This window comes from Physcomitrium patens, chromosome 1, assembly GCF_059467195.1.
Source record: "Physcomitrium patens ecotype Gransden chromosome 1, ASM5946719v1, whole genome shotgun sequence".
Taxonomy (NCBI): Eukaryota; Viridiplantae; Streptophyta; class Bryopsida; order Funariales; family Funariaceae; genus Physcomitrium; species Physcomitrium patens.
In genome coordinates, this window is record NC_143410.1 from 28870348 (window position 1) to 28897114 (window position 26767).

Here is a 26767-nt window from a genome sequence, read left to right on the forward strand (position 1 = left end):
ATCAAAATCAGATCTTTGGCCACTAAAACGACTGCTTAGGGCAAAATAAGGATTCATTTGAAGATTGGAGATTAGAATTTGAGAGCTATGTTAGAGCTTGTTTTAATGATATAACGTTGGTTTTGGTAGGATTTAGGAAGACTTAGCAATTATTCTTTGAAGTCAAGGTTTGTATTGGCAACTTGAGATTTTGTCAAGGACAAAGACTTGATGAGGAAAAATATACACCAAAAGGCTATCTCGATATAATAAGTCAAAATATAAACAAGTAAGTATATTAAAAGGAAACTGGAATGGCTATTGCCGCAAGACAAGAAACTAAAGACTCTTGAACCTGGACTAGAAGCAAGAAAGGAGTTGACAAGAGTGAAGAGGGCTTCACTCTTGCCTCTATATATACTATCTAACTAGAAGCCACGTGGCGATGTTCTATAAGACCTCCAATATATGTTGACTTTCTAGGCCACATGCCTTTGCTTGCAAGGCAAGTTTTCTATGGATGGACCACGTAGTTAGCTTGTTCTTTAAGCTTCCAACATGTGTGGCACATGGCTAACTTGTTGACCAAGTTTCTAACCTAAAAGTCAACTATAGACTCTTATAAAGTCAAAGCAGCGTCTATAAAGCTTCTAAGAAGCTTCTCTAGAAGATATTACACAATTAACCTACTTTTATCTACTTTTACATACTTTTATCTATTCATATAGGTAATTATATGTATGTCCGTGACATTACCCCTCCTTCTAGGGACGAGTTCCACGAGGAGCGGTGATTATATATTGAGAAAATCTAATATGCGGCGTTTTGTATTTGCTACATACTCTGATCTTTGTTCTCTTCGAAGATAGTTGATGGGTCCTCTTAGCCATCGATAGTGTCCCATTCCAGGGCGAGAAGACCAGCATGTTATTTGATCACTGTTGAGGCCTTCATAACTTCCTTCAAATAATACATTTGAAACACCATCAGGAGTCGTTCCTATCTCCAATAATATCACCAAACATCGAGAATCTCTTCCAAGGTCGTGATACCAAACGCGTTGTATCTCACCATCTATTCGAGGAAGAACATGTCGTTCTTGAGGGTCTTCATCTCGGTTGCGTCGTCTTGAAGGTTGTGACAATCGCAATGTCTCATCCGGTAAGTCAACAAACGAAGGTTCTTGAGTTGAATCCGCTGGTTGTTGGCTCTCCATCTAATTAGCGTCACAAAATGCAAAGAAGTTACAAACAAGGATAGAAAATTGAATGTTATCTTGCCTCAATCTTGTCTCTTTTATAAGAGAGGTTTTCATCTTGGTTTTGATGGATGTCGTTGATGAAAAACTTTGACTTTAGCTGATGCATTTGCTAGATTCCTGGATGGCTCCCATGTGCGCTCACTAATATCATATCCGCACCAATGAACAAGATATTCCAGCTTATTTCGGCGCCGCCTTGAGTCTAATATCTCTTCCACCTCAAATTCTTCATTATTATCTACTTCTATAGGAGGCGGTGGCATTTGTCTTCTTCCTTGTATATCCACTGTCTTATATGGTTCAAGAAGAGACACGTGGAATACAGGATGGATCTTCATTGACTCCGGTAGATGTAACCGATATGCAACTGGGTTGATCTGTTCAGAAACAGAAAAGGGGCCAAGCCTACGATAGTCCAATTTGTCACAAGGTCGAGTGGTCTTGATATTGCGACGAAGTAGCCATACCTTATCACCCACGTTGATTTGTGGTTGCTCCTTACGATACATGTCTGCGTTTATCTTTTGTCGTTCTTGAGCTTCCTTCAATTTCGTCTTCATTATTGCATGTAACTCTGACAACCGATTTGCCATATCTTCTGCTGCAGGATTATCAACTTTTGAAAAATCAAAAGTATCAAGTCGTGGATGATAGCCATAATTGGCAAAGAAAGGTGTTTGTTGCGTGGAAGAATGTACCGTATTATTATAAGCAAATTCTGCCAATGGCAGAAGGGTTGTCCAATCATCTTATTGGTAGTTGATAGTACACCTTAAATATTGCTCCAAGACTTGATTTACGCGCTCTGTTTGTCCATCAGTTTGAGGATGGAAAGCCGAAGATAGCTTTATATCCACTTTTAAAATCTTGAAAAGGTTCCTCCAAAATCTTGACACAAATTGAGTTCCCCTATCTGATATGATATCTTTAGGTAATCCATGATAGCGATAGATATTATCAATGAAAAGCTTAGCTGTTTCTTCGCCTGTGATAGATTTTGTACATGGCACAAAATGTGCTATCTTGGTGAAACGATCTACTATCACAAATATAGAATCATAAGATCTTGAGATTGGAAGATCTGTGATGAAATCCATAGAAACAGAAGACCATGGTTGTTCTGGTATAGGTAATGGCTGAAGAAGTCCGTAAGGTCGATGACGAGGAATTTTTGATCTTGAACAAATATCACATGATTGTACAAAGTCTTTGACTGACTTCCACATTTGTGGCCACCAAAAATCTCTTGATATGAGTTCCAGAGTCTTATTATATCCAAAGTGCCCTGCTGCTGGAAAGTCATGACGTGCTTGAAGAACACGCAAACGTGCTTTTCTTTCTGGAACATATAGGCGTCCTTCAAAATATAATAGATTATTCTTGAACTCGAACTTAGAAGAATCATGAGACTTGGAAGAATTATTCTCGATATCATGAACAAGAGGGTCTGAGGACATACTGGACTGGATTTGCTTGAAAAAAGTTGAATCAACAGTCAATGTTGATTTCATTGCTCGGAGATGAAATTGCTCCGGTTTCAAGAGGACCATTCTTTGTTGCTCAAAAGCTGCATCTCCTTCTTTTGGTGCAAAATAAGAATGTCTAGACAGGGCATCAGACAAACCTTGTTGTTTTCCTGGCCGATAAGTGATAATGAAGTCGAATCTTGACAAAGACATACTCCAACGAGCTTGACGACGATTCAACACGCGTGCTGACATGAAATACTCGAGGTTCTTGTGATCTGTATACACAGTGACTGGACTAGAAGCGCCTTCTAGATAATGACGCCATTCTTGAAAGGAATCCACGATCGCAAGAAGTTCTTTATCGTGGATCTCATAATTGATCTCGGCTGCTGAGAATTTTCTTGAATGAAAAGCTATCGGATGGAGTTTGTCATCTGTTCCCATTTGTGATAAAATTGCACCCAAGGCAAAATCTGATGCATCTGTTTCCATAAAAAATGCCTTGGAAAAGTCAACACGATATAAGACTGGTGCAGAGACAAACGATGTCTTCAAGGCTTCAAATGCTGCTTCCGCTTCTTGATTCCATTGAAATTTATCTTTACTAGTCAAGCGTGTAAGTGGAGCTGCAACTCGTGAGAAATCTTTGATGAAGATCCGATAGTAATTGGCAAATCCCAAGAAACATTGGACATCTCTTACCGTCCTTGGAATCTTCCAATCCACGATTGTTTGAACTTTCTTAGAATCCATCATGAGACCATCATTTGAAATGATGTATCCTAAAAAATCAACTTGAGTAGTGTGAAATACACACTTTTCCATCTTGGCGTACAATCTTGCATCTCTAAGTTTTTGTAATACTTGACGAACATGTATTTCATGTTCTTCGACGTTCTTGGAATAGATCAGGATATCGTCTAGATAGCAGACGACAAAATTGTCTAAGAATTCACGAAATACATCATTCATGAGATGTTGAAAAGCAGCTGGTGCATTCGTGAGTCCAAAGGGCATGACATTATATTCGAAATATCCATACCTGGTTCGAAACGCAGTCTTCCATTCATCTCCTTCTTTGATCCGTACTAGATTATATGCTCCTCTTAGATCTATTTTTGTATAGATCTTAGCTTGATTCAACTGGTCAAGGAGTCTTGATATCAAAGGTAATGGATACCTGTTCTTGATTGTGATCTTGTTGAGTCCTCGATAATCAACACACATTCGTAAAGATCCATCTTTTTTCTTTACGAATAGAATTGGAGCTCCTGCTGGAGATTTTGAATGGCGTATGAAATTCTTCGCTAAATTCTCGTCAATATATGTCTTGAGTTCAGCCATCTCATCTTGCGATAAACTGTAAATTGGTCCAAATGGTGGCTGAGTTCCTTCCTTGAGGTCGATTGAACAATCATATGGACGATGCTCAGAAAGAATATCTGCATTCTTTTTCTCAAAACGTCTTCATACTCCTGATATTGACTTGGAATGCCACTTGAAGTCTTTATGTTTTCAGAAATAGGTGCAGCATAAATAGCAAAAGTTGATCCTTCTTTTGCTGCGTGTATAAATGCTTTTGCACCTATCAGTACGGGTTTTACTGTACTAGACTTATAATTTTTTACTTGGTTCGTAGAACTATTAATAACGCTTTTGGAAAAGTCAAGTTTACGCGAATTCCAATCTATTCGAGGGTTATATTTTTCTAGCCAGGATAAACCTAAAATAACTAGATTGGACGGGGATTTAATTATGTTAAAAGCTATGTAGCTATCATGACCGTCTATTGTTACTTTTATAGGATGAGTTTCATGAGTGACATCTCCAGAAGACAAGGGACGACCATCTATGACTTCTACATGTACTGGTTTAGGTTTCTGTACAAAGGGTATTTTACGACTTTTAACAAATTGTTCATCTAAAAAACATGCTGAGGCTTCCGAATCTAATAAAGTAGAGGTTTTGTAATTCTTAGGTCCTAAATATAAGTCTATTATAAAACAAGGAGAGGGTTCTGAGGAGAGGATAGGACCTTCATTAGGAATTGTACAAGGTTCCAGCTGCACGGTTCCTATTGTAGCTGGACGAATCCGTTTTCCGACATGTTGTCTTCTTTGACCGTCGTACCCCTCATTTTATAGTTGCGTCGTTTCTTTGGACAATGTTGAGCAGTGTGCTTAGGTTCTCCGCAATATAAACATAATCCTTCTTGACGACGACGAATCTTTTCTTGCTCAGTTAGAGGTTTAAAACATACCGCGTCAATTTGCATGTCTTCTACTTCTGAATGTACATTTGGCAAAGATGTTGATGTTGCCATTGAGTAATAACGTTGAGGTTCCCGTGAATGATTCTCAGATCGAAATTCAAAAAGTCGATTATCACATTTTACCGCAAAATCGATTGCTTGACTCAAAGTTTGAGGATCAGGTAAGTTGAGCATCAATTTCTTTACTTCGTATTGCAATCCATAAAGAAATTGACTGATGAGTGCAGCATCATCCCACTTGATGTCAATTGCAAGTTGTCGAAATTGTGAAGCATATACTGTTACTGAGCGATTTCCTTGTCGCAGAATTCGGATCTTATTTGTTGCAACACGAGTTGCATCGTGTTCACCATACATAGATCGAAACTCCGCCAAAAAAGCTTCCAAATTGTCCAATATTGGATTTCGTTGTTCAAGAAAAGACGAAAACCACGATAATGCAGAACCAGAAAGTAGAGTGCCAATAAACCTGACTTGTGATCCTGGAGTTGGATAGCTTTGCGGTTGAAGTTCAATTGCCAATTGTACTTGATTGATGAACCCTCGAAACTTTGATCTCGTACCATCAAATTTCTCAGGTAAGGTAATTCTTGGTTCTCTAGTGCTTATAGGGTGTTGTACAATTGGAGAAGGAACGTGATTTGTTGTAGATGTTGAAGCAGCTTCGATCATCTCTATATCTCCACTTTCTGCTATTCTTGTTCTTTCCTGTGTTGGTGAATTGAGTTGATGCATCGCAAGCATTAACTCCCTCATTTGCTCTTGCATTTGTGCCATTGCACTCTTCATTTCAACAAGCTCTGCCATAATGACACTAAGAAGAAAAATTTGTTTGATATTGCTCAAGACAAAAGAAAAGAAAGACTTGATAACAAAGAAGATACTAAGAATAATATCAGTTTAGAAGTGGGTAATCCGCAAACTTCTAATACGCTTATGTCTTGTCAAGAGAAAGGGGTAATCCACTCTTACTCAAGAAAAAACAAAGCTCTGATATTGTAAGTGTACTCTTGTCAATCTGTCAAGGACAAAGACTCGATGAGGAAAAATATACACCAAAAGGCTATCTCGATATAATAAGTCAAAATATAAACAAGTAAGTATATTAAAAGGAAACTGGAATGGCTATTGCCGCAAGACAAGAAACTAAAGACTCTTGAACCTGGACTAGAAGCAAGAAAGGAGTTGACAAGAGTGAAGAGGGCTTCACTCTTGCCTCTATATATACTATCTAACTAGAAGCCACATGGCGATGTTCTATAAGACCTCCAATATATGTTGACTTTCTAGGCCACATGCCTTTGCTTGCAAGGCAAGTTTTCTATGGATGGACCACGTAGTTAGCTTGTTCTTTAAGCTTCCAACATGTGTGGCACATGGCTAACTTGTTGACCAAGTTTCTAACCTAAAAGTCAACTATAGACTCTTATAAAGTCAAAGCAGCGTCTATAAAGCTTCTAAGAAGCTTCTCTAGAAGATATTACACAATTAACCTACTTTTATCTACTTTTATATACTTTTATCTATTCATATAGGTAATTATATGTATGTCCGTGACAGATTTATGCAATAAAATTAGGGCTAGCATTCTTAGTTAGTTCCTAAAATTGGTATTACATCTATAGTTTAAATTTTGAAAGTGATTGGATAATTAGGTGTTCTAAGTATATGTAAAATTTTATGATAATCTCATAATGCAATTGAGAGATATGTAGATTTTAATACAAAAATATATTGGAATTTGGTAGTTTGAGATTGGGTAGGATTTCTATGATATCTAGAGATCTACAAGTCGGAACAAGGTGAAATTTGGCACAGTGTTGAAGGAGTTGAAGATCAAGGTGCACACCAATTTTGAATTGAAGTTAGTGGTTGGAAAAAGAGAAATCACTTCTAGAACTTTTTTTTCACCTTTCCATTTGATGGCTGAGTAATATCAATGCAATTTTTGGAGGTTTTCTCAAAATTTGTAAATTGGATTAGATTGAAAATTCTTAAGCATATAAAAGACTTTTATTTATAATTTTATGTAAAATTTTACATCAAGTGGACAGTCAAATTAGAAGTTACAGCTTATCAAATCTCACTAATTAGGGTTAAAGTTTACTAGAAAAATCAAAATTACTTAAATATGAAAGTAACAAGGTGATTGAGGTTTATGTATGTTTGAAGCTATTAAGAAGAGTTTTTTTAGTACTTTTGAAATAATATTTGGATTATATTCTTTTTATATGGGTGAAATCTATTAAGATTTCTTGGATGTTTGTGAAACACAACTTCACCTTCGACAGCTAGGTGCCTGGTACATTACCAAGCAAGACAACACGTAATACAACAATAGCTGGAACCTTCTACAATACCTAATGAAGGTCTTATTGTCTCCTCAAAACCTTCTTTTTTTTTTATATTAAATATTATTTTAAGACCTAAACATTATCATGCCTCTGCCTTATTACATTCAAGAGCCTCACTGTATTTTTTAAATGAAGAATTTCCTAAAAGACTTAGCATATCTTCAATAAGAAAAATTAAACATGTTCATATAGAAGTCATAGATAATTGTCCATTATCTTCTAGAGATGTTATTTATAAAATCCTTCTTATAAAAAAAATAAGTAATAGTCATAATAGCTTTGCCATATTTAATATCATTAGATCTCTTGCTAATCTAATCATTTTAGGTTTATTATGGTTAAAAAAATACAACCTTGAGTAGATTAGATTTCTTATATTCTTAACTTTTCCAAAATTAAAACTAAATATAATTAATCAAGTAAAAAATCACAAGTCTAGTATAATTAAACCTATGTTTGTAGCTGCAAGAACTTTCTTACATGCTGCAAAAGTAGGATCACCTTATGTCATTTATGCTAGACCCATTTCTAATGGTGCAAAGACCTCAAGTAGTATTCAAAGCTAATATTAAGATTTTAAAGATGTATTTAAAAAAAAGAATGCAAATAATCTTCCAAAACATCGTCCCAATGACTTTTCAATTGATCTTCAAGAAGGAGCACAACTGCCATTTTGACCAATTTATAATTTATCACAAAATGAATTGGCCGAATTCAAAGAATATATTGAAGAAAATCTAGCCAAGAACTTTATATACCATTTCAAATCTCCAGTATGAACTTCAATTCTATTTGTGAAGAAAAAAAATGGATTATTACAGATGTGTGTTGATTATCAAGGACTTAACAAGAACTTTATCAAGAACAAGTAACTAATATCTTTAATATCTAGACTTCTTGATTAATTAAATCAAGCTAAGATCTATAAAAAAATAGATTTACAAAGAATATACAATCTGATACACATCAAAGAATGAGATGAATGGAAGATTGCATTTCAAACCAAGTACAGGCATTTTGAATATAATGTCATATCTTTTGGACTTATAAATGCACCAGTAGCTTTATAACATTTTATAAATGATATTTTTTGAGAGTTTTTAGATAATTTTTTTGTCTGTTATTTAGACGACATTTTGATCTATTCTAAGAATATAAAAGCATTTGAACTTCATGTTTGTCATGTGTTACAAAAATTAAGAGATGTGGGATTTTGTGCCAAGATAAAAAAAAAATTTATGTATTCCATACTACTCAAGTTGGCTTCTTAGATTACATCATTTCAAATGTTGAACTTATGATGGATCCTAAGAAAGTTCAAACTATTATGGATTGGAAGATTCTAAAAATGGTTCAAGATGTACAATATTTTTTCAAATTTTCTAATTACTATTAGATCTTTATCAATGATTTCTCTCTAATTACACTTCTACTCACACGTTTGACTTGTAAAAACAAACTTTAATGGAATCAAGAAGCAAAAGTAGCATTTGAAGCTTTAAAAATAACTTTTATTTCTGTATCAATTTTGTATCGTGTTGACTTCTCTAAGACATTTTTTATAGAAAAAAATGCATCAAAATTTGCTTTAAAAGCTACATTATCACAAATGGGAAGAAATGATAAACTTCATCAAGTAGCTTTTCATTTTAGAAAAGTTTTAGCAATTAAGATTAGCTATGAGATCTACGACAAAGGGCTTCTTGAAATTGTGGATTCTTTTCAAGAATGACATCATTATCTAGAAGGTGCTTTGAGTCTAGTCATCATCGATATGGATGACAAGAATCTCAAGTATTTTATATGAGCTTATCATCATGCTTAATGGAGCATATCTTTGTCAAGATTTAAATTCAATATCACTTATCGGCAAAGAAAACAACAAAGTTTGTTTGATGTCAGTTGTGGGTTTTCTTATCTTGTACTTAAAGAAGAAGATGGAGCTTTTGATAAAAAAAAATAATATTATTGAAGCCAAAATAATTTCATCTTTGAATAGTGAAATCAATATTAATTGTTGATTTAACTTTTTTCAAACAAATTCTATTAAGTATGTTCTTTCATCCTCTTGTTCATGATATCAAGAATACTTCTTTTAAGTCTCATGATACTTCTAAGTTTGAGTTCAAGAACAACCTACTTAATTTTGAAGGATGCCTATATGTGCTAAAAAGAGAAGCATGTTTACGTGTTCTTCAAGCAAGTCACGACTTTGTAGTACTATGACATTTTGGATACAACAAGACTTTGAAGCTAATTTCTAGAGCTTTTTAGTGGCTATGAATGTGGAAGATTATAAATAAATTTTTTTAATTGTGTGATATTTTTATAAGATCAAAAATTCTTTGGCATCGATTTTATGGACTTTTTTAACCATTATCTATTCCAAAACAATCATGGTCTTTTATTTCTATGGATTTTATTATGAATCTTCTAGCCTAAGGATTGTATAGTTCTATATTTGTGATAGCAAATCATTTTACCAAAATGGCACATTTTGTACTATGTACAAAATCTATCATAAATAAAGTAATTGTCAAGCTTTTCTTTGATAATATCTATCAATTTCATGGATTATTGAAAGATATTATATTAGATAAAAGAACTCAATTTGTATCAAGATTTTAGAAAATTCTTTTTAAGATTTTAAAGGTGAATATAATACTTTTTTTGGTCTTTCATCCTCAAATTGATAAATAGACAAAGCGTGTAAATCAAGTTTTGGAGCAATATTTAAGGTATACCATCAATTATCAATAAGATGATTAGAAAACCTTCTTGCTATTAGTAGAGTTTGCTTATAATAATATGATGTATTCTTTTATGCAAAAAAATATCTTTTTTTACTAATTATGGTTACCATCCATGACTTGATACTTTTGACTTTTCAAAAGTTGATAATCTTGTGACAAAAGATTTGGCAAATCATTTGTTAGAGCTAAATGCAACAATAAAGGTGCAATTAAAAGAAGCTCAAGAATAATAAAAAATCAATGTAGATGCCTATTAAAAAAAATAATGATAATTCAATATAGGTGACAAGATATGATTACTTCATCGTAATATCAAGACTACTCATCCTTATAATAAGTTAGACTACTATTGGCTTGGACCTTTTTCTATTTGTAGACAAATCAATACAATTGCTTATTGATTACATCTATTGATGGCAATAAAGATCCATCATGTCTTCTACATGTCTCTTCTTAAATCATACAAGATTATGAACATAACAAGAATAAGACAAGCTCCATCTTTTCTTATAGAAGTAGACAAAAATGAAGTACTTCAAATTTGAAATATAAGAAGTTTTAGACTTAAGGTGGTGCCAAAATAAATTGAAATATCTTGTCCATCGGTGCAGATATGATATTTGTGAATACACATGGAAGCTAGTAAAGAATCTTATAAATGCAGCAAAGGCAATAGAGGCTTTTCATCTATCCAAACTTAGATGAAGAATAGTAAGTCTTTGCTATAAAAGAAATAAGGTTCAAAGAAGATTATATTCTATCTTCTATCTTTTTTTGTAGCTTTTGTATATTTGTGACGCTAAAGAAATGGAGAACCAACAATCAGCAGATTCAATATTAAAGCTTTTATTTGCAGACTTATCAGACAAGACATTATGATTGTCACAATCTTCAAGACGATGATGATGAAGATCTTCAAGAACAATATGTCCTTCTTTGAATAGACGATAAGATACAATGTATTTGGTATCACGACCTTGGAAGAGACTCCTGATGTTTGGTGATTTTATTAGAGGTAGAAACAACTCTTGATAATATTCTAAATATTTTATTTGAAAGAAGTTACAAAGGCCTCAACAATGACCAAATAATAGGGTGGTCTTCTCACCTTGATATAGGACACTATCTATGGCTGAGAGGGCCTATAAACTATCTTCAAAGAGAATAAAGATTGAAGTATGTGACAAATATAATTTGCTACATCTTAAATTTCTTCAATATATAAAGACCACTCCTCACGGAACTCGTCCCTAGAAGGGGAGGTAATATCATGGATATACACATGTAAATCAATAATTACCTATATGATTAGATTAAAGTAGATAAAAATAGATTAATTCTATAATATCTTCTATAGAAACTTTTTAGAAGCTTCATAGACGTTTCTTTGACTTTATAGGTATCTATAATTGAATTTTTAGGTTAAAAACGTAGTCAATAAGTTGGCCATATCCCACACATGTTAGTAGCTTGAAGAACAAGCTAACTATATAGCTTACACTTAAAAAACTTATCTTGTAAGCTAAGGCATGAGTCTTACAAAGTCAACACATATTAGAGATCTTATAGAATATCACCATATAGCTTTTAGTTAAATAATATATATAGAGTCAAGAGTGAAGCTCTCTTTACTCTTATCAACTCTTTTTTTATTTTTAGTCTAGATTTAAGAGTTTTTAATTTCTTTGTCTTTTGATAATAGCTATCTCAATTTTTTTTAATATATATATTATTTTATTATTATTTTTTCACTTTTTTTTAACACAAATTTTTCAGGTTTATACATCTTCTTTCAATTCATGTCCTTGACAACAAGGTAAGATAATTACTTGGCCTTTAATTTAGAAACTCCCACAAGAGTTACCACCAATGCTTAAAAGATTGCATAGTAATATTTGTGGTCCTATTAATTCAATATAGAGATGATTTTGTTATTTTTTAGTCCTTATTAATACATCAAGCAAACAATTAAATGTTTCATTATTATCAATCTAAAATATGATATTTTCCAATCTAATAACTATGCTTATTTGTTTCCAGACACATTTTCTTGATTATCCTATCAAAACATTGCAAATGGAGAATGTAAAAGAATTTGCATCAAAGTCTTTTGAAGACTATTTTATTGCAACAAGGATTGACTTGACATATTGTGTTTTATATGAACATGCTCAAAATAGACTTGCAAAGTAATTTATAAAGCATATACAATTCATTATTTGACTACTCTTTCTTCAATCAAATTTACTTACAACTATGTGAGGTTATGGAGTTATGCATGTTGTAGTATTAATATGCCTCCATCTTTCTTCTCTTAAAATTATTACGCAAGAAGAATTCAGTTTAGGTTGTATTCCTAATGTATCTCATTTAGAAGTATTTAGTTGTCATACCTGGATTTTAATACCAAAACTTCAACAATGTACCATTACAATTCATCAACAAGTATGCATATATATTGGTTTTGATTCACCAAGCATTATTCATATTGTTGATTCATTAATTAACACATTATTATGTGCATGTTTCCAAAATTACTCTTTGAAAGAGAATATATTTCCATCTCTTTGAAGAAGAGTATCTTATCAATAAAAAAATATAATACTTGTATTTAGAGCAATAGAAACGTTTTCAATGAATTTTGATCTTAAAACATCTTTGGTTGAAACTGAAGTTGCCAAGATTTTATATCTAAAATGAATTGCAAATAAAACATCTACTGGCTTTAATGATGCAAATTGGATTATGTGGATCCTACAAATTAATTTTAATTGGTGGATTAATTAAAAACATAGTTTTAAGTCATTTAATTATAAAAATATTAAAATTAAAAAGTATTTTTGATTTTTTAAGTATTTATTATATTTTAGAAGTATTTATAAGTTACTCACGTCTTATTAGAAGAAAAGTTATAAAAATGGAGTCTTAATAAGTCTTGGAGGTAATTATCTTAGTTAATTTAGTATTTTTTTAATTTTTAAGTATTAAGAGTTAATTATTGAGACCAATGTCTTCACTGGCTTTCTACCTATATGTATTACTTATAAAATCCTATCAATAATTAGTTAGTAGTTAGAAGAAGTATAAAAAAGAACTTCATGTCTTTTTAGTTAATTATATAGAAAATAATATTTTTAGTTGATTTAAATTAATTTTATTACTATAAAAAAATAAAAAGATAGAAAAATATTTCTTTATATAGATATTAATATTATAGAAATATTATAGAATTTTTTAGAATTTATTTAGGATTTTTTTATAAATTTTTAGAGAAAATTTTAAGACCTTGATAAAATTAAGTTTTATCACCTTGAAAGCCATTATGAAGAAATAAAGCAAGATTTGAAGAATATACAAGGTTTTTGAATATGATGGTGAAGTCAAAAATGAAAAAAAAATAGTTTTACTAGTAGAAAATAGGAAGACCAGCAACTAGTATAGTCCTTGTAGGAAGAGAGGTGCACAATTATCATATAGGTTGTAGCACCTTGAGTATAAGTAAGAAGATAAGACTAAGGCCTCAAGGCCTTTTTAGACAATCAATATACACTACTTATGAGCCTTGGTGAGGCTTGAACTCCTGATTTCTTAAGGAAGTTATCCTTGAGGTAAAAATTATTCACTTAACTTTTTTATTATTTACATTCTATCTTTAATCTATCATAACTTACTCATAATAAGTTCAAATTACATGATTTTTATGTCATTGGAAAGATAAAAAATTATCTATTTAAAAATATATATTTTATTTTTTACTTTTATTTTTTTCTAGATAAAAATCTAATAAACAAACTGTGACTTAGTTTTGGATGTTCTGATTACTTGATTTCATTTCTTTCACTTGTATTATGGTTGTTCCTCTTTGGTCTTTTGCCAATTCCTTACTTTACTTCACACCACCAATTACAAGAAACTCTTAATTGAGGCCATCTTATAATTGGGATTGAGGAGTGAAAGTTATACTCACAAATTACAAGAATTTGTATTAATGAGGCTCAAAATGCACCTGCTTAGATTACAATATTATAAACTAATATACTTCAAGTTATAACATTAAAAACTAAAAAGACTCATAGATCAAATAAGCAATTACATAAGAAGAAGGCTATAACATGCACTAATTTTGATATTGCTTCTGTGAAAATTCCTACTAAATCTACAAGACCATCAATTAATAATGATATGTCTATGAAAATTATATCTTCACTTCATGCAATAGAAAATCTTTATATTAAGAAGAATAAAATGAGGTTGAGTATATAATTATATATTCTATATTATGCTACAAATAACATTTAAGATAAACTATCTATTACAATAGATGAATCATTTGCATGCATGATTGTAAAAACTCTTTTTTACTAGGAAGAGGATCTTGAACCTCAAACCATCAAAGAAGAGATGTGTTGCTCTGATTGATTGATATGAAAAAATTCCATCAAAGAAGAGTATACTTCTTTGCATAAAAAAAAAGTCTTTGGTCTAATTGTGGACATTCTTACATCTCACCTTATAGGATATAAAATTGTATTAGTACGTAAGTAGGATGCTAAAGGTCAACTAATCCATTATAAAGCTTATCTGGTTGCCTAATAATTTATCCAATGATTTGACATTGATTATAAATCCACATATTTTTCAGTCATGGATTCAATTATATTTCAATATATTATTGGAATGGTAGTCCATGCTACTCTTAAGATGCATATCATAGATGTGGTAACTGCATATCTATATGGTTCTTAAGATGTAGATATTTATATGAAAGTTTCACTTTGATTTAAAAACAAAAATTCCAAATATACTTGCTTTAAGAGAATATTCAGGCATTAAATTATACAATATCCTTTATGGTCTAAAATAATTTCGATGCATGTAATATTAATATCTTTAAGATTATTTAATTACAAATAAGTTTGTAAGTGATCCACTAATTTATTATTTATTTATCAAATAAGATAAAATTGGTTTTATCATCATCGCTAATATGTTCATGATCTTAACCTAGTAGGTACTAGATCTGCATGCATTATAACTACTAACCTACTTATCTATGAGTTTGAGATGAAAATACTAGAAAAAATAATTTTTTATATTATTCTTTAAATTAAGCATCTCACAAATGGTAGCATTTTTTTTTACCAACGTATATTAGACAAATCTTATAGAGATTCAATATGATTGATGCTTATCAATTATCAGTACCAATAGTTGGATGTAGTTGTAATGGTGATGATCTATACCATCAATGCAAAGAGGAGGAGGAAATATTGAGAGATCAATATCCATATCTTGCAACAATGTTGTAATATGTATTGTCTTATTTGAGAATGTATCAAGTATCTATTTATAGAAGTTAAAGTTATATTTTATAAATATCCAAAAAATTCTAATAGATTTCATCCATATAAGAAGAATGCAATTCAGATTTTAATTCAAAAGTATTTAAAGCCAGTACAAAGTAGTCAAAAATTGTCATGGATATATATTTATTATAATTATTATCTAGGTAATTTGAATAGATAGAAGTAGGTAAAAGTAGATTAATTTCATAATATCTTTAAAAAAAGCTTTCTAGAAGCTTTCTAGATATTATTTTGACTTTATATATGTTTGTAGCTGATTGATAGATTAGAAACTTAATCAACAAGCTATCCATGTGACACATATGTTGATAGCTTGTGGAAAAAGCCAACTATGTGACGCCTATATAAAAAATTTATCTTACAAGTTAAAATATGTGTCATGCAAAGTCAACACATTTTTGGAGGTCCTATAGAACATTGCCATATAGATCCTAGATAGATAGTATATATAGAAGCAATAGTGAAGCCTTCTTCACTTTTATCAGCTCTTTTCTTGCTTCTAGTTTAGATTCAAGAGTCTCTAGTTTTCTTGTCTTTTGGCAATAGCCATTTTAATTTCTTTTTAATATATATACTTTTTTATTTTTATTTTGTCATTTTTCTTTTAATACAGATTTCTTAGTTTTATATATCTTCTTTCAATTCATGTCCTTGAAAAATTGACAAGAATACACTTACAATATTAGAGCTTTATCTTTTCTTGATTAAGAATGGATTATTCCTTTTTCTTGATAAGACACAAGTGTATTAGAAGTTGTGGATTACTATCTTCTAAATTAATATTATTCTTAATATTTTCTTTGTTCTCAAGTCCTTTCTTTTGCTTGTCTTGAGTGATATTAGATTTTTTTTTCTAAGTATTATTATATGAGAGCTTCTTGAAATAAAGAATGCAATGGCACAAATATAAGAACAATTGAGAGAGTTGATGCTTGCGATGTATCAACTCAATTTATTGCTACCCAAAAATAACAAAAATAGCAAGAAAGAAGATATGGACATAATTGGAGTCGCTTTAATATCTACACCAAATTACATCCCTTCTCCTATATTAGAACATCCTTCCAGTGTTAGAGAATCTAAAGTTGCCTTGTGCAAGAAGTTTGATGGCATAAGATCTAAATTTTTAGGATTTATTAATCAAGTGTAACTTATGATTGAACTTCAACTTCAAAGTTATCTAATGCAAGGATTACAAGTTAAATTCATTAGTACAATTCTTTCAGATTTGATATTATCATGGTTTTTATCTTTTTTTGAATGACAAGATGCAATATTAGATAATTTATAGGTTTTTTTTATAGATTTTTTTATCTATGTATGGAGAACATGATGTAATTCATATTTCTACTAATAAGATTTGTATCTTGCGACAAGGCAATTGATTAGTGACATCATATGCTTCACAATTTTGATAACTATTGATTGATGTCAAGTAGTATGATGCTACCTTTATCAACCAATTTTTCTACCAATTATAATATGAAGTAAAGAAATTGATGTTCAACTTATCTCATTCTTAAATATTGAGTCAAATAATTGATTTTACTATGAAGTGTGATAATTGAATTTTTGAGTTTCAATCAAAGAATCATGCAAGAAAACCTCCACGTTATTATAATTCAATGGCATCACGAATGACTTTTTAATCTAAACATTTGGAAATAGAAGACATGCAAATTGATGTGATATGTTTTAAACCTCCTACTAAACAAAAAAAGACTTATTATCATGAAGAAGTCTGTGTATATATTATAGAAAGCTAAGCACACTATTCAACATTGTCCAAAGAAACGACACAACTACAAAATGAGGAGTACAATTTTCAAAGATGAAAAAATGTCAAAAAACAAATTTGACTAGGTATAATAGGAACTATACAACTGGAATCTTGTACAAATGAAGGTCCAATCTTCTCCTTAGAACTCTCTCCTTGTTTTAGAATAGATGTACATTTAGGGCCTAATAATTACAAAGCTTTTATCTTAATAGATTTAGGAGCCTTAGCTTGTTTCTTAGATAAAAAATTTGTTAAAAGCCATATAATACCATTAGTACAAAAAACTAAACCCATACATGTAGAAGTCATAGATGGTTGTCTATTATCTTCTAGAGATATTATTCATAAAATATTTTTTATCAACATAGCAATAAATAGTCATAATAATTGCATAATTTTTAATATAATTAGGTTTCTCTCTATTTCATCTATTTTAAGTTTATTATGGCTAAAAAGTTATAATCTTTTGATAGATTAGCTTTCTTATAAACTTTACTTTTCTTAAAGTATAATTAAGAGTTTTGTGGAAAGCTATGAGTTTAGTATAGGAAAATCCATATTCATAGGTACAAAAGCTTTTTTTATATTACAAAAGAAAGATCACTTTTTTTTATTTATGCTACACCCATTTTTAATGATGGAAGGACTTTAAGTGGCATTCCAAGTCAATATCAAGATTTTTAAGATATTTTTGAGAAGAAAAATGTAGATATTCTCTTGGTGCATCATCTATAAGATTGCTCAATTGACCTTAAAAAAGAAAGTCAACCATCATTTGCTCCAATCTATAGTTTATTACAAAATGAATTAGTTGAACTCAAGAAGTACATTGACAAGAACTTCGCCAAGAATTTCATATACCATTTGAAATCTCTTGCTTGAGCTCCTATCTTATTTGTGAAGAAAAAAGATGGATCACTACAAATATGCATAGATTATTAAGAATTCAACAAGATTACCATCAAGAATAGCTACCTTTTACTCTTGATATCTAAACTTCTTGATTAACTAAATCAAGCTAAGATCTATACAAAAATAGATCTATGATGAGTATACAACTTCGTCTACATTAAAAAAGGAGATGAATAGAAGACTACATTTTGAACAAGGTATAGATACTTTGAATATAATGTCATGCTTTTTGGACTCACAAATGCACCAATTGCTTTTCAACATCTTATGAATGATGTTTTTTGTGAATTTCTAGATGATTTTATTGTCTATTACTTAGATGAAATTTTAATCTATTTTAAGAATAAAGAAGAACATGAAATTCATATTCGTTGTGTATTACAAAATATAGAGATGCAAGATTGTATGCCAAGTTAGAAAAGTAAGTATTCTATATTACTCAAGTTGATTTCTTAGGATATATGATTTCTAACAAAGAACTTATGATAGATCTGAATAAAGTTCAATCTATTATAGATTAGAAGATTCAAAGAAGAGTAAGAAATATGCAATATTTTTTAGCTTTTTTTAAGAACAATAAAAGGTCCATGCAAATGCCTATCAAAAGGAACAACCACAATTTAATGTAGGTGACAACGTATGGTTACTTCATTGTAATATCAAGACTACTTATCTTTGTCATAAGTTGGATTATTGAAAGCTTTGAAATTTTCTTATTTGTAGAAAAATCCATCTAATTGCTTATCAATTACATCTACTAGAGTCAATAAAGATCCATCCTATCTTCCATGTGTCTCTTCTTGAATCATACAAGACTCTAAACATACTAAAAAGAAGACAAGTCTCACCTTCTCCTATAGAAGTAGATAATAATGAAGAATTTGAAGTAGAAGAAGTTCTAGATTGAAGGCGAAGCCAAAATAAGTTGAAATATCTTGTCCATTGGCACAAATATGATATTAATGAATGCACATGGGAGTCAGCAAAAAAACTTACAAATGCAACATAGAGGGTCAAAGCTTTTCATCAATGACAGCCATCAAAATGAAAATAAAGGATAGCAAACTTTTGTTATAAAAAAAATACAACTCAAGGAAAATTACATAATGTTACGAATATATATTTATTATAATTATTATTTAAGTAATTTGAATATGTAGAAGTAGATAAAAGTAAATTAATTTCATAATATCTACGAAGCTTTTTAGATGTTGTTTTGACTTTACATGTATTTGTAGTTGATTGGTAGATTAGAAACTTGGTCAATAAGTTATCCATGTGACAAGTTAAGATACATGTCATGCAAAGTCAACACGTTTTTAGAGGTCCTATAGAACATCACAACTTAGATTTCAAGTAGATAGTATATATAGAAGCAACAGTGAAGCCTTCTTCACTCTTATCAACTCTTTTCTTGCTTCTAGTCTAGGTTTAAGAGTCTCTAATTTCTTTGTCTTTTAGCAATATCTATTATAGTTTCTTTTTAATATACATACTTCTTTAATTTTATTTTGTCACTTTTGTTTTGACATAGATTTCTCAAGTTTTTGCATCTTCTTTTAGTTCATGTCTTTGACAAAAACACTCTTTTTAGAAATCTCAACCATACATAAACTCGAATTGTCTTATTACTTTTATAATTAGGCAATTTTGATTTCTCTTTGCAAGCCCTAATTCTAGTTAGTGAGCTTTGGCAAGCTGTAACTTCTAATCTAACCATCCACTGAGTGCAAAATTTTGCATACAAATGCCACTATAAGTCTTCTATATGCTAAATAAAAATTTAGTCCAATCAAACTTACAAATTGTAAAAAAAAAGTCCAAAAATTGCATTGATGTTACTTAACCACCAACTTGAAAGTTGATATAGATGTTCCAATAGCAATTTCTCCTTCTTCAACTATTAACTTCAATTCAAAATCGATATGTAGCTTGATCTTAAAGTCTTCTACGACCATGCCAAATTTCACTATGATTCAATTAGTAGATCTTTAGATATCATAGACACCCTATCCAACCTCAAACTGCCAACTTATAATATCCTCTTGTATCAAAATCCAAATATCTCCCAATTGCATTATTAGATTAATACAAAATTTTACAAACACTTATCACATCCAATCAAACAAACATTGTCAAATTTTGAACTATAGATGTAATACCAATTGCACAAACTAATCAAGAATGCTAGCCCTAATTGTATTGCATAAATTCCAAGTTATTGATACAAATCCTAGCTTTGAACAACAATTGCAAAATCATTCCAAAATCCTACAAAAACAAACCTTACATCTCTGAAATAAGCTTAAAGCTAGCTCATGAATCCCAATTGCCAATCTTCAAATTAATCTCTAATTTGCCCTAGGCGGCCGTTTCAATGGCTAGAGGTTTAGTTTCGATCCTATTCTACAAATAATCAACCCCTAAGTATCAATCCAACCTATCTTAGGGATTTTTTAGTCCAACCCTATCATCAACTTAATCCTAGTATCAACTATACTAATTATTTACTTCTTCTATTTTATTTTTTTTATCAACTTATGGCCTTTTTATGGCAATAAAAAAAATTCAACACTCTAGAAGGTAAAATTATTAATCAACTTTTAATCTATTAGCTACTAAAAACAAGAAAATAAACTAAGAGGCTTTTATAAAAGCCATGTTTATCTAACCAATTTTGATCCAAAAGATTTTAGTTATATCCATGACTTGGTAATTAATTAAGCACTCAAGATCAAGAAAATTGAATCTACAAATAACCTTGTTGATCTCCTCACCAAAGCTCTCCTTATGTGTAACCATCACCAACTTACTTGTGGCATTGGCATGCAACAACTAGCTTTTCTTAAGCAAGAAAGTTAATGAACTCTTTAAATAATTAAGAAAAATGATGTACTCTTTTTCCTTCATCTATGGTTTTTTCCCTTGAATACAATAAGGTTTTTAAAGAAGAGGTGTATTTCTCAACAAGGATTAATCAATTAACAAAAAATAAATAGTCCAACTCTTGAATAATCCCAATTACATGAATGAAGAAAAACTATGAGAAAGGGAACAGCTATGGTATAAATAGAACAAGCCTGACATATGAGGTGTCATTACACGTCGTACCCTGCAGTACAGATTCTGCTCAGCGATAACTCTACCTCAACACATTCACCGACAAGCCCACACCGAAAAGAACAAAGAACGTTTACACTCCCTCCTATGCCTCAAAGTTGCCTGTCTCTATGCTCTCAGCTCGACCATAAACAATTTCTATCTCAATGATAAGTAGGCGTTAAACCTGGTGTTTTTCTCCTGTGTAAGCCTAGCCTAATACAAGCCCTACTACGAAATCCTTAAAAAGGATAGGTTGTTATTCAGATGCCGACCCTGCTGTTGATGACAGTTTCGAGCGAACTGCATGAACAAGCAGCTTTGCGTCGTGCACTTTTTGCATGGGCTTTCGGTAAACACTCTGCAAACAAGACAGAAAGACACTTCAGCCACAGTTGCAAGCCTTGTCTGTGAAGATTCTTTCCATTTATTTCACTTAAGAAAGCTAATCGAAACATAGGTATTGGCATAAGTAGAGTAAGTGATTTACCTCGGACTTCCATAATCCGTCGCCTTTGCACCTCGGAATAATGTGGAAATGTGTCTGTGAGGACATAAAAATAACATCAAATAGAGGTCAAACCAAAAACAACCACAGAAAGAAGCCAATATGGAGTGTGCTTAGCAAAGATATGAAAATCTAGAAAGCACTATTAATCTTATGAAACCTGGACAGTCGAGCCACTATGCTCAAACATATGCGCAGCGACCTAAAATTTAGCATGAGGCTGACAAACATTCTTCTGAGCATTATGACACTATTTCCCAGCCTACGATAGAGTGAAAGAGGCACAGTAGAGGTCTGTACATGCATAATAACTTGACCAGCTGCAGCGCCACTATTAACCAACATGTTGAACGAATCTGCAAGTCAGCGCGCCAACAGACATATATGAGCCAACGCATGCTAAATCTGTAATCGAATAAAACTAAAGTTTCGGTGAGTAGCAGAATACTTTTGCAGCTGCATTAATGTGGTGCCATAACCTTGGGCACAGTTGCAAACATGGAAACTACATCTGACAGCCACAACAAAACGACGACATTTGCATGCAGAATTGCAACAGATCCATTAGTCAGAGAGACGCCCAAGGATAAATACATTACCACACCGGGTCGCTGCAAGAAGAGCACTACTAATTAACGGGACGGCTGCGCACATCGCAGCTGCAACCTGTACAAACATGAGCCACTTCTGATAAGATGCTGAAAGTACTTAGAATTCAAAATAATATCGAGGCTTAATAGAGACCTGGAACAGAAGACTCATCACATAGCTCAAAATTTTGGTATCATTTTATCAAAAGTCAGAAGAGCAATAGACTTTACGCGTCACAAAGAGCTCTAACCTGCGGAGGCGTAGCTTCCAAGCAAGGAAAATGTGATTTCGGAATTATCAGCGAGTGTCTGTGACAACACCCATCGAAATAGGCGAATTAGGAAATCAGCTTACAACTGTCAAATTCATCGAAATAAATTACATAGAACTTAACATGGTTCAAAGAAGATAGTTGCAGGGACTAACCCACGGGAGAGTGGATTGATATCAAGAACGCAGAGGCACAGCTCATCCTCATAAAGCTGAACACACCAAAATATACGTCAGGAGTTAGACGTTGCTTGCGTGAGAGAGGAAAACAAAAACCAAAAACAAACCCTAAATTCAACTGTGCTTACATTGATTAAAAACCATCGACGACAAGGCTGATAGGCCATGGACGGCTGATCCTATGTGTACCTTAAAACACGGCGAAGTGCCATCAACAATATCACAAAATTCGCACGATGCCACTCGCAAGGGAAGTAAGTGATCCATATACTTGCTCTGCTTGTCTATCCTAAGATTCAACAACGGTTGTCTTTGGGAAGTGGACACGGCACTTGCACTTGTGATTCCTGAACGAAGCCGCTCTACACTCTCACCAGCTGAAATGCCACACTCGCTGTCGCCATTTTCAAGTGCTCCATCTTCTCCTGGTATTTTCATATTTCTCGGCTCTGCCTTGATGCCGTCTAAATTGCCTGGTGTTGGCTTTGCTTGTGGGTCGACGTCATTAATAATCTCTACTCCTTCAGTTTTCAGTTTTGAATCTTCATGTACTTCGACCCCATCCCGGGATATGTGTTCACTACTGCATGGCGCTACCCCTAGCTTAGATTCGTTCAATGGATTTACTTCGTATTTTCCTGGTGTATAAAGTCTCCGTAACCGTGACAGTAATAAGTTTTCGAGTAGTTTAGCTTCCCTATTCGTATTTGGACCTCTACATTCAATGTCGAAGAGCTTTTCACATTGAACAATTCCCTCTCGACACAGACTACAGTTCTCTATAACTTTAAGGTTGCCAGAGCTGCCACTAAATTCTTCTACGCTACCTAATCCTCGATTGCATGACGTTGAACACAAACCCGAACATCTAGATGGTTGTGTCGATTCCACAGCGTTGACGATTATCGAGGGGGATAAGTGCAACAAAATGTTCTGCAACCGTTTGTCTGCCATTGCTGCGATCTTTGTATACACATCAACTACCAAAAGGATGAAGAGAAGCGGAGCCAATTGGTTCTCTAAGTCGCGAGAGAAAATCGAGCCCTGTCAGACAGAGATGTTGGACTTGTTCCCAACCCTCATAGTCCATATAATTTGCCCATTAAACTCCAATTCACTCGTCCCGGATTGAAACTGCAGAAAAGAAGACTGCAAATTTAGAGAACCAGCTAAAATTCAAGTCAAGGATTAGCCGTAAGCTTAAGGACACACAAGGATTTTTCAAGTGTCCAACGCAAGATCACTGAGGCACAACTAGATTCTCAAAGAGACCACCACTACACATTGTGCCTGAATAAATGCCAGCAATTATTCAAAAAATTCTTGTAACCAGCATTTCTCTTGACATCACTCAGCAACTTCAATATCACAATTGCAGTGCTTTCAGACGAGAGATCACTCATGCAATGACATTCCAACCTAATATTGAGGGGTGAACCCACCTCACACCTCTAGAAACCAACAAATCCGCAATAATACGGCTTCCAAAATCTTGGAGGCGAGCTAAGAGCATGACCTACTCTCAAAAATGCTTTGAAACAAAATTCCTTACAGGATAATGATGAATCACCTTAACAAAGAATTAAGTACGTCATTGCTGCTCTGATAAAGACTTCAGCCACACAACTGTAGCTGAAACGTAAGACAAAGTTGCAAGCGGACGAATGTCACCCTCTCCGAACCTCATGAAATTTACCAATTCGAGTGGCTGAGGTACAAAGCTAAAAATAAAACCCGTCACGCGTGCGAAAGCCTCGAAAGTCACTGCTACAGCCGAAAAGTATCCCGAAGAACCTCAGAAAACTCCGACGCCTGTAGACGCCATCACAATCCAGAGTGAAGCGGCACTAACAAAGTGTAAATTGGCTCCAAATGACTGCACCGCTGAAGCCGACTGGAAATTGGAATCCTGAGCAGAGAACGAAGATCTAACCTCGCCAAATGCTCGCAAACCAATTCCCGAACCTGCGGTAACAAACAAAACAAATAACTGCCACACAATTTGCAAGCGCCTCTTGTGCAGCGGCGATCTTGTATCTTGTGGCTGGCCCTGTTTTCAAAGCCCACAGTGGATACGTCCCTGTTCTCATCCACACATCGCCGCTCCTTTCTGTTCATCCTACAGATACTCTGTTCGATTTCCAGGCGGCAATTCAGTGCAAGACCATCGTCTCGGGTACCCCGGCAAAAGTGGATGAGGATCATCCATATCACTTGACGGATTCCGTCTATCTCGTCACTCATCTGGAAAATCTTCATCTCTTTTCATGTCCTAACTCAACCCAGGTTCCTGTACTTGACGCCCCTCGCTGGGGTCTTCGATTTTAATATCCGCCCTTCGATTTCTGTGTTCACACTGTGCGGGACCGGTCGGAGGCACATATGGGAGGCATTAAAGTTGAATGACTTCATTTAAAAATATGTTGAGTTTCGGAATTTCAACGGCAGGATTAAATAGTAGAAGGTAATGGTGAAGTTTCACTAATTTTATTTATAATATTAAGCGTGGATTTTTTGAACATTACAAAATGTAAATAATACATTTTAATTAAATCTTTTTAATTTTTAAAGAAATGTATATATAAAACCATGTTGAGATTTGGATCATGTATTAGAAATACATGTATTAATGGACTTCTCTTGGAAGGGAAAAACAAATCTATAGCTATTTGGAGATTTAAAGATACATTTGGTGATTTTTTTGATGAATTCTTTTGTTTTTCTGAGAATAAATATTAGTATCATTTTCAAATTATTTAGAAAATTAAGAAAAAGAATGAAGAGATTTTAAGTGATTTTTTTTAGAAAATTTTCAGTATCAAATTTTTAATTGTGAATACTTTGCAATAAATCCAAATAATTCTGTAATCAATTAATTTCTAATGAGTTATATGGAAAACTAAAACAATTGTTTTTTACTGTAATTAATTACTTGAAAATTGGTGAAATCATTAATAGAATAAAAAAAATTACCAATTACAAGGCGTGTTATGATATTCTACAATAGAAATTATATCAGTTTCATTGTAAATTTTAAGAATTAAAAAAACTAGGATATCAGCTTAAACAAAATAAATATCTGGCATAATATTATTAAAATACCAAACAGTAAAATTTATATAAAATATGAGATTTGAAATTCAAAGTAATAAAAAGTTTTTATTTTAAAATACATTTTCCTCTGTGTTTTTATTTATTTCTAGCCAGGTTTTTACTATTTGTGAAAATATTCATACTTTGATTAATGTTTTAGTGTGCTACAAGTTCTTTAGAATTTCAATAGTGAAAAAATATTGTACAATATTTTGATGATGTTCAAAAGTATATTTATTAAGAATAACATCTAAGGTAATTAATTATAAAAATCAAAAATCACATACAAATATGGAATATAATCTTACCACAATTCATGCATCAACTATGCTGAATAATTATGAAATAAAAATAAATTCATGTAAAGCAGAAAATTAAAACTAGATTTTTTGCTTTTTTTTTGTCATTTCAATAGAAAATACATGTAAGAATATATTTTAAAACTACTACTATATTTCATAGGATTTTTACTTTTACAACATTTGGATCAATACTGATTTGATTTGGACATGATTTGTTTCAAGATTGCTGACGTAGCACACAAACTCATCAAATTCTAAGTTTTTTTGTGTTTGTTTTTTTTAATCCAAATTGCATGTGGATTGTAGTATCTTTTCTAAACTAGTTGCTACAACATTTAAGAGAGCATCATTGTTAGTGACCAAAGTTTGCCATTAAAGATCATATGAAATACTTGCAGGGGCGGATAGTACACTAAGTGTGAACAAGAAATCTCTAAGGCTCCAAGCGTAAGCATAGTAGAGAACTAGCAGATATTCTCAGTAGATTGGTCTCTAATTGCACTTAAAAAAGAATAGTTATGATACTTTATTAGGTTGAAGAGTAGATTTGATATTATCACAAAAGTGAAGGATATATT

General features: G+C 32.2%; 1 protein-coding gene across 3 annotated transcripts; it reads right to left on the bottom strand.

The window, feature by feature from the left end:
* Positions 1–21187: 21187 nt before the first annotated feature.
* LOC112291404 (uncharacterized) lies at positions 21188–24800 on the bottom strand. Of its 3 annotated transcripts, none has more exons than XM_024538772.3 (8): positions 24365–24800; positions 22984–23928; positions 22771–22826; positions 22595–22652; positions 22353–22419; positions 22054–22109; positions 21736–21789; positions 21188–21606 (listed from the first exon to the last, which is right to left on the bottom strand). In XM_024538772.3, exons 2-8 carry the CDS (start codon positions 23746–23748, stop codon positions 21505–21507), a joined length of 1158 nt encoding a protein of 385 aa, XP_024394540.1. In that variant the 5' UTR covers positions 23749–23928; positions 24365–24800; the 3' UTR covers positions 21188–21504. The 3 variants fall into 3 exon arrangements, with proteins under 3 accessions (XP_024394540.1, XP_024394527.1, XP_090111773.1); XM_024538759.3 differs by having other exon boundaries at positions 22348–22419; XM_090255647.1 differs by lacking the exon at positions 24365–24800 and adding an exon at positions 24237–24355.
* Between the last annotated feature and the right edge of the window lie 1967 nt (positions 24801–26767).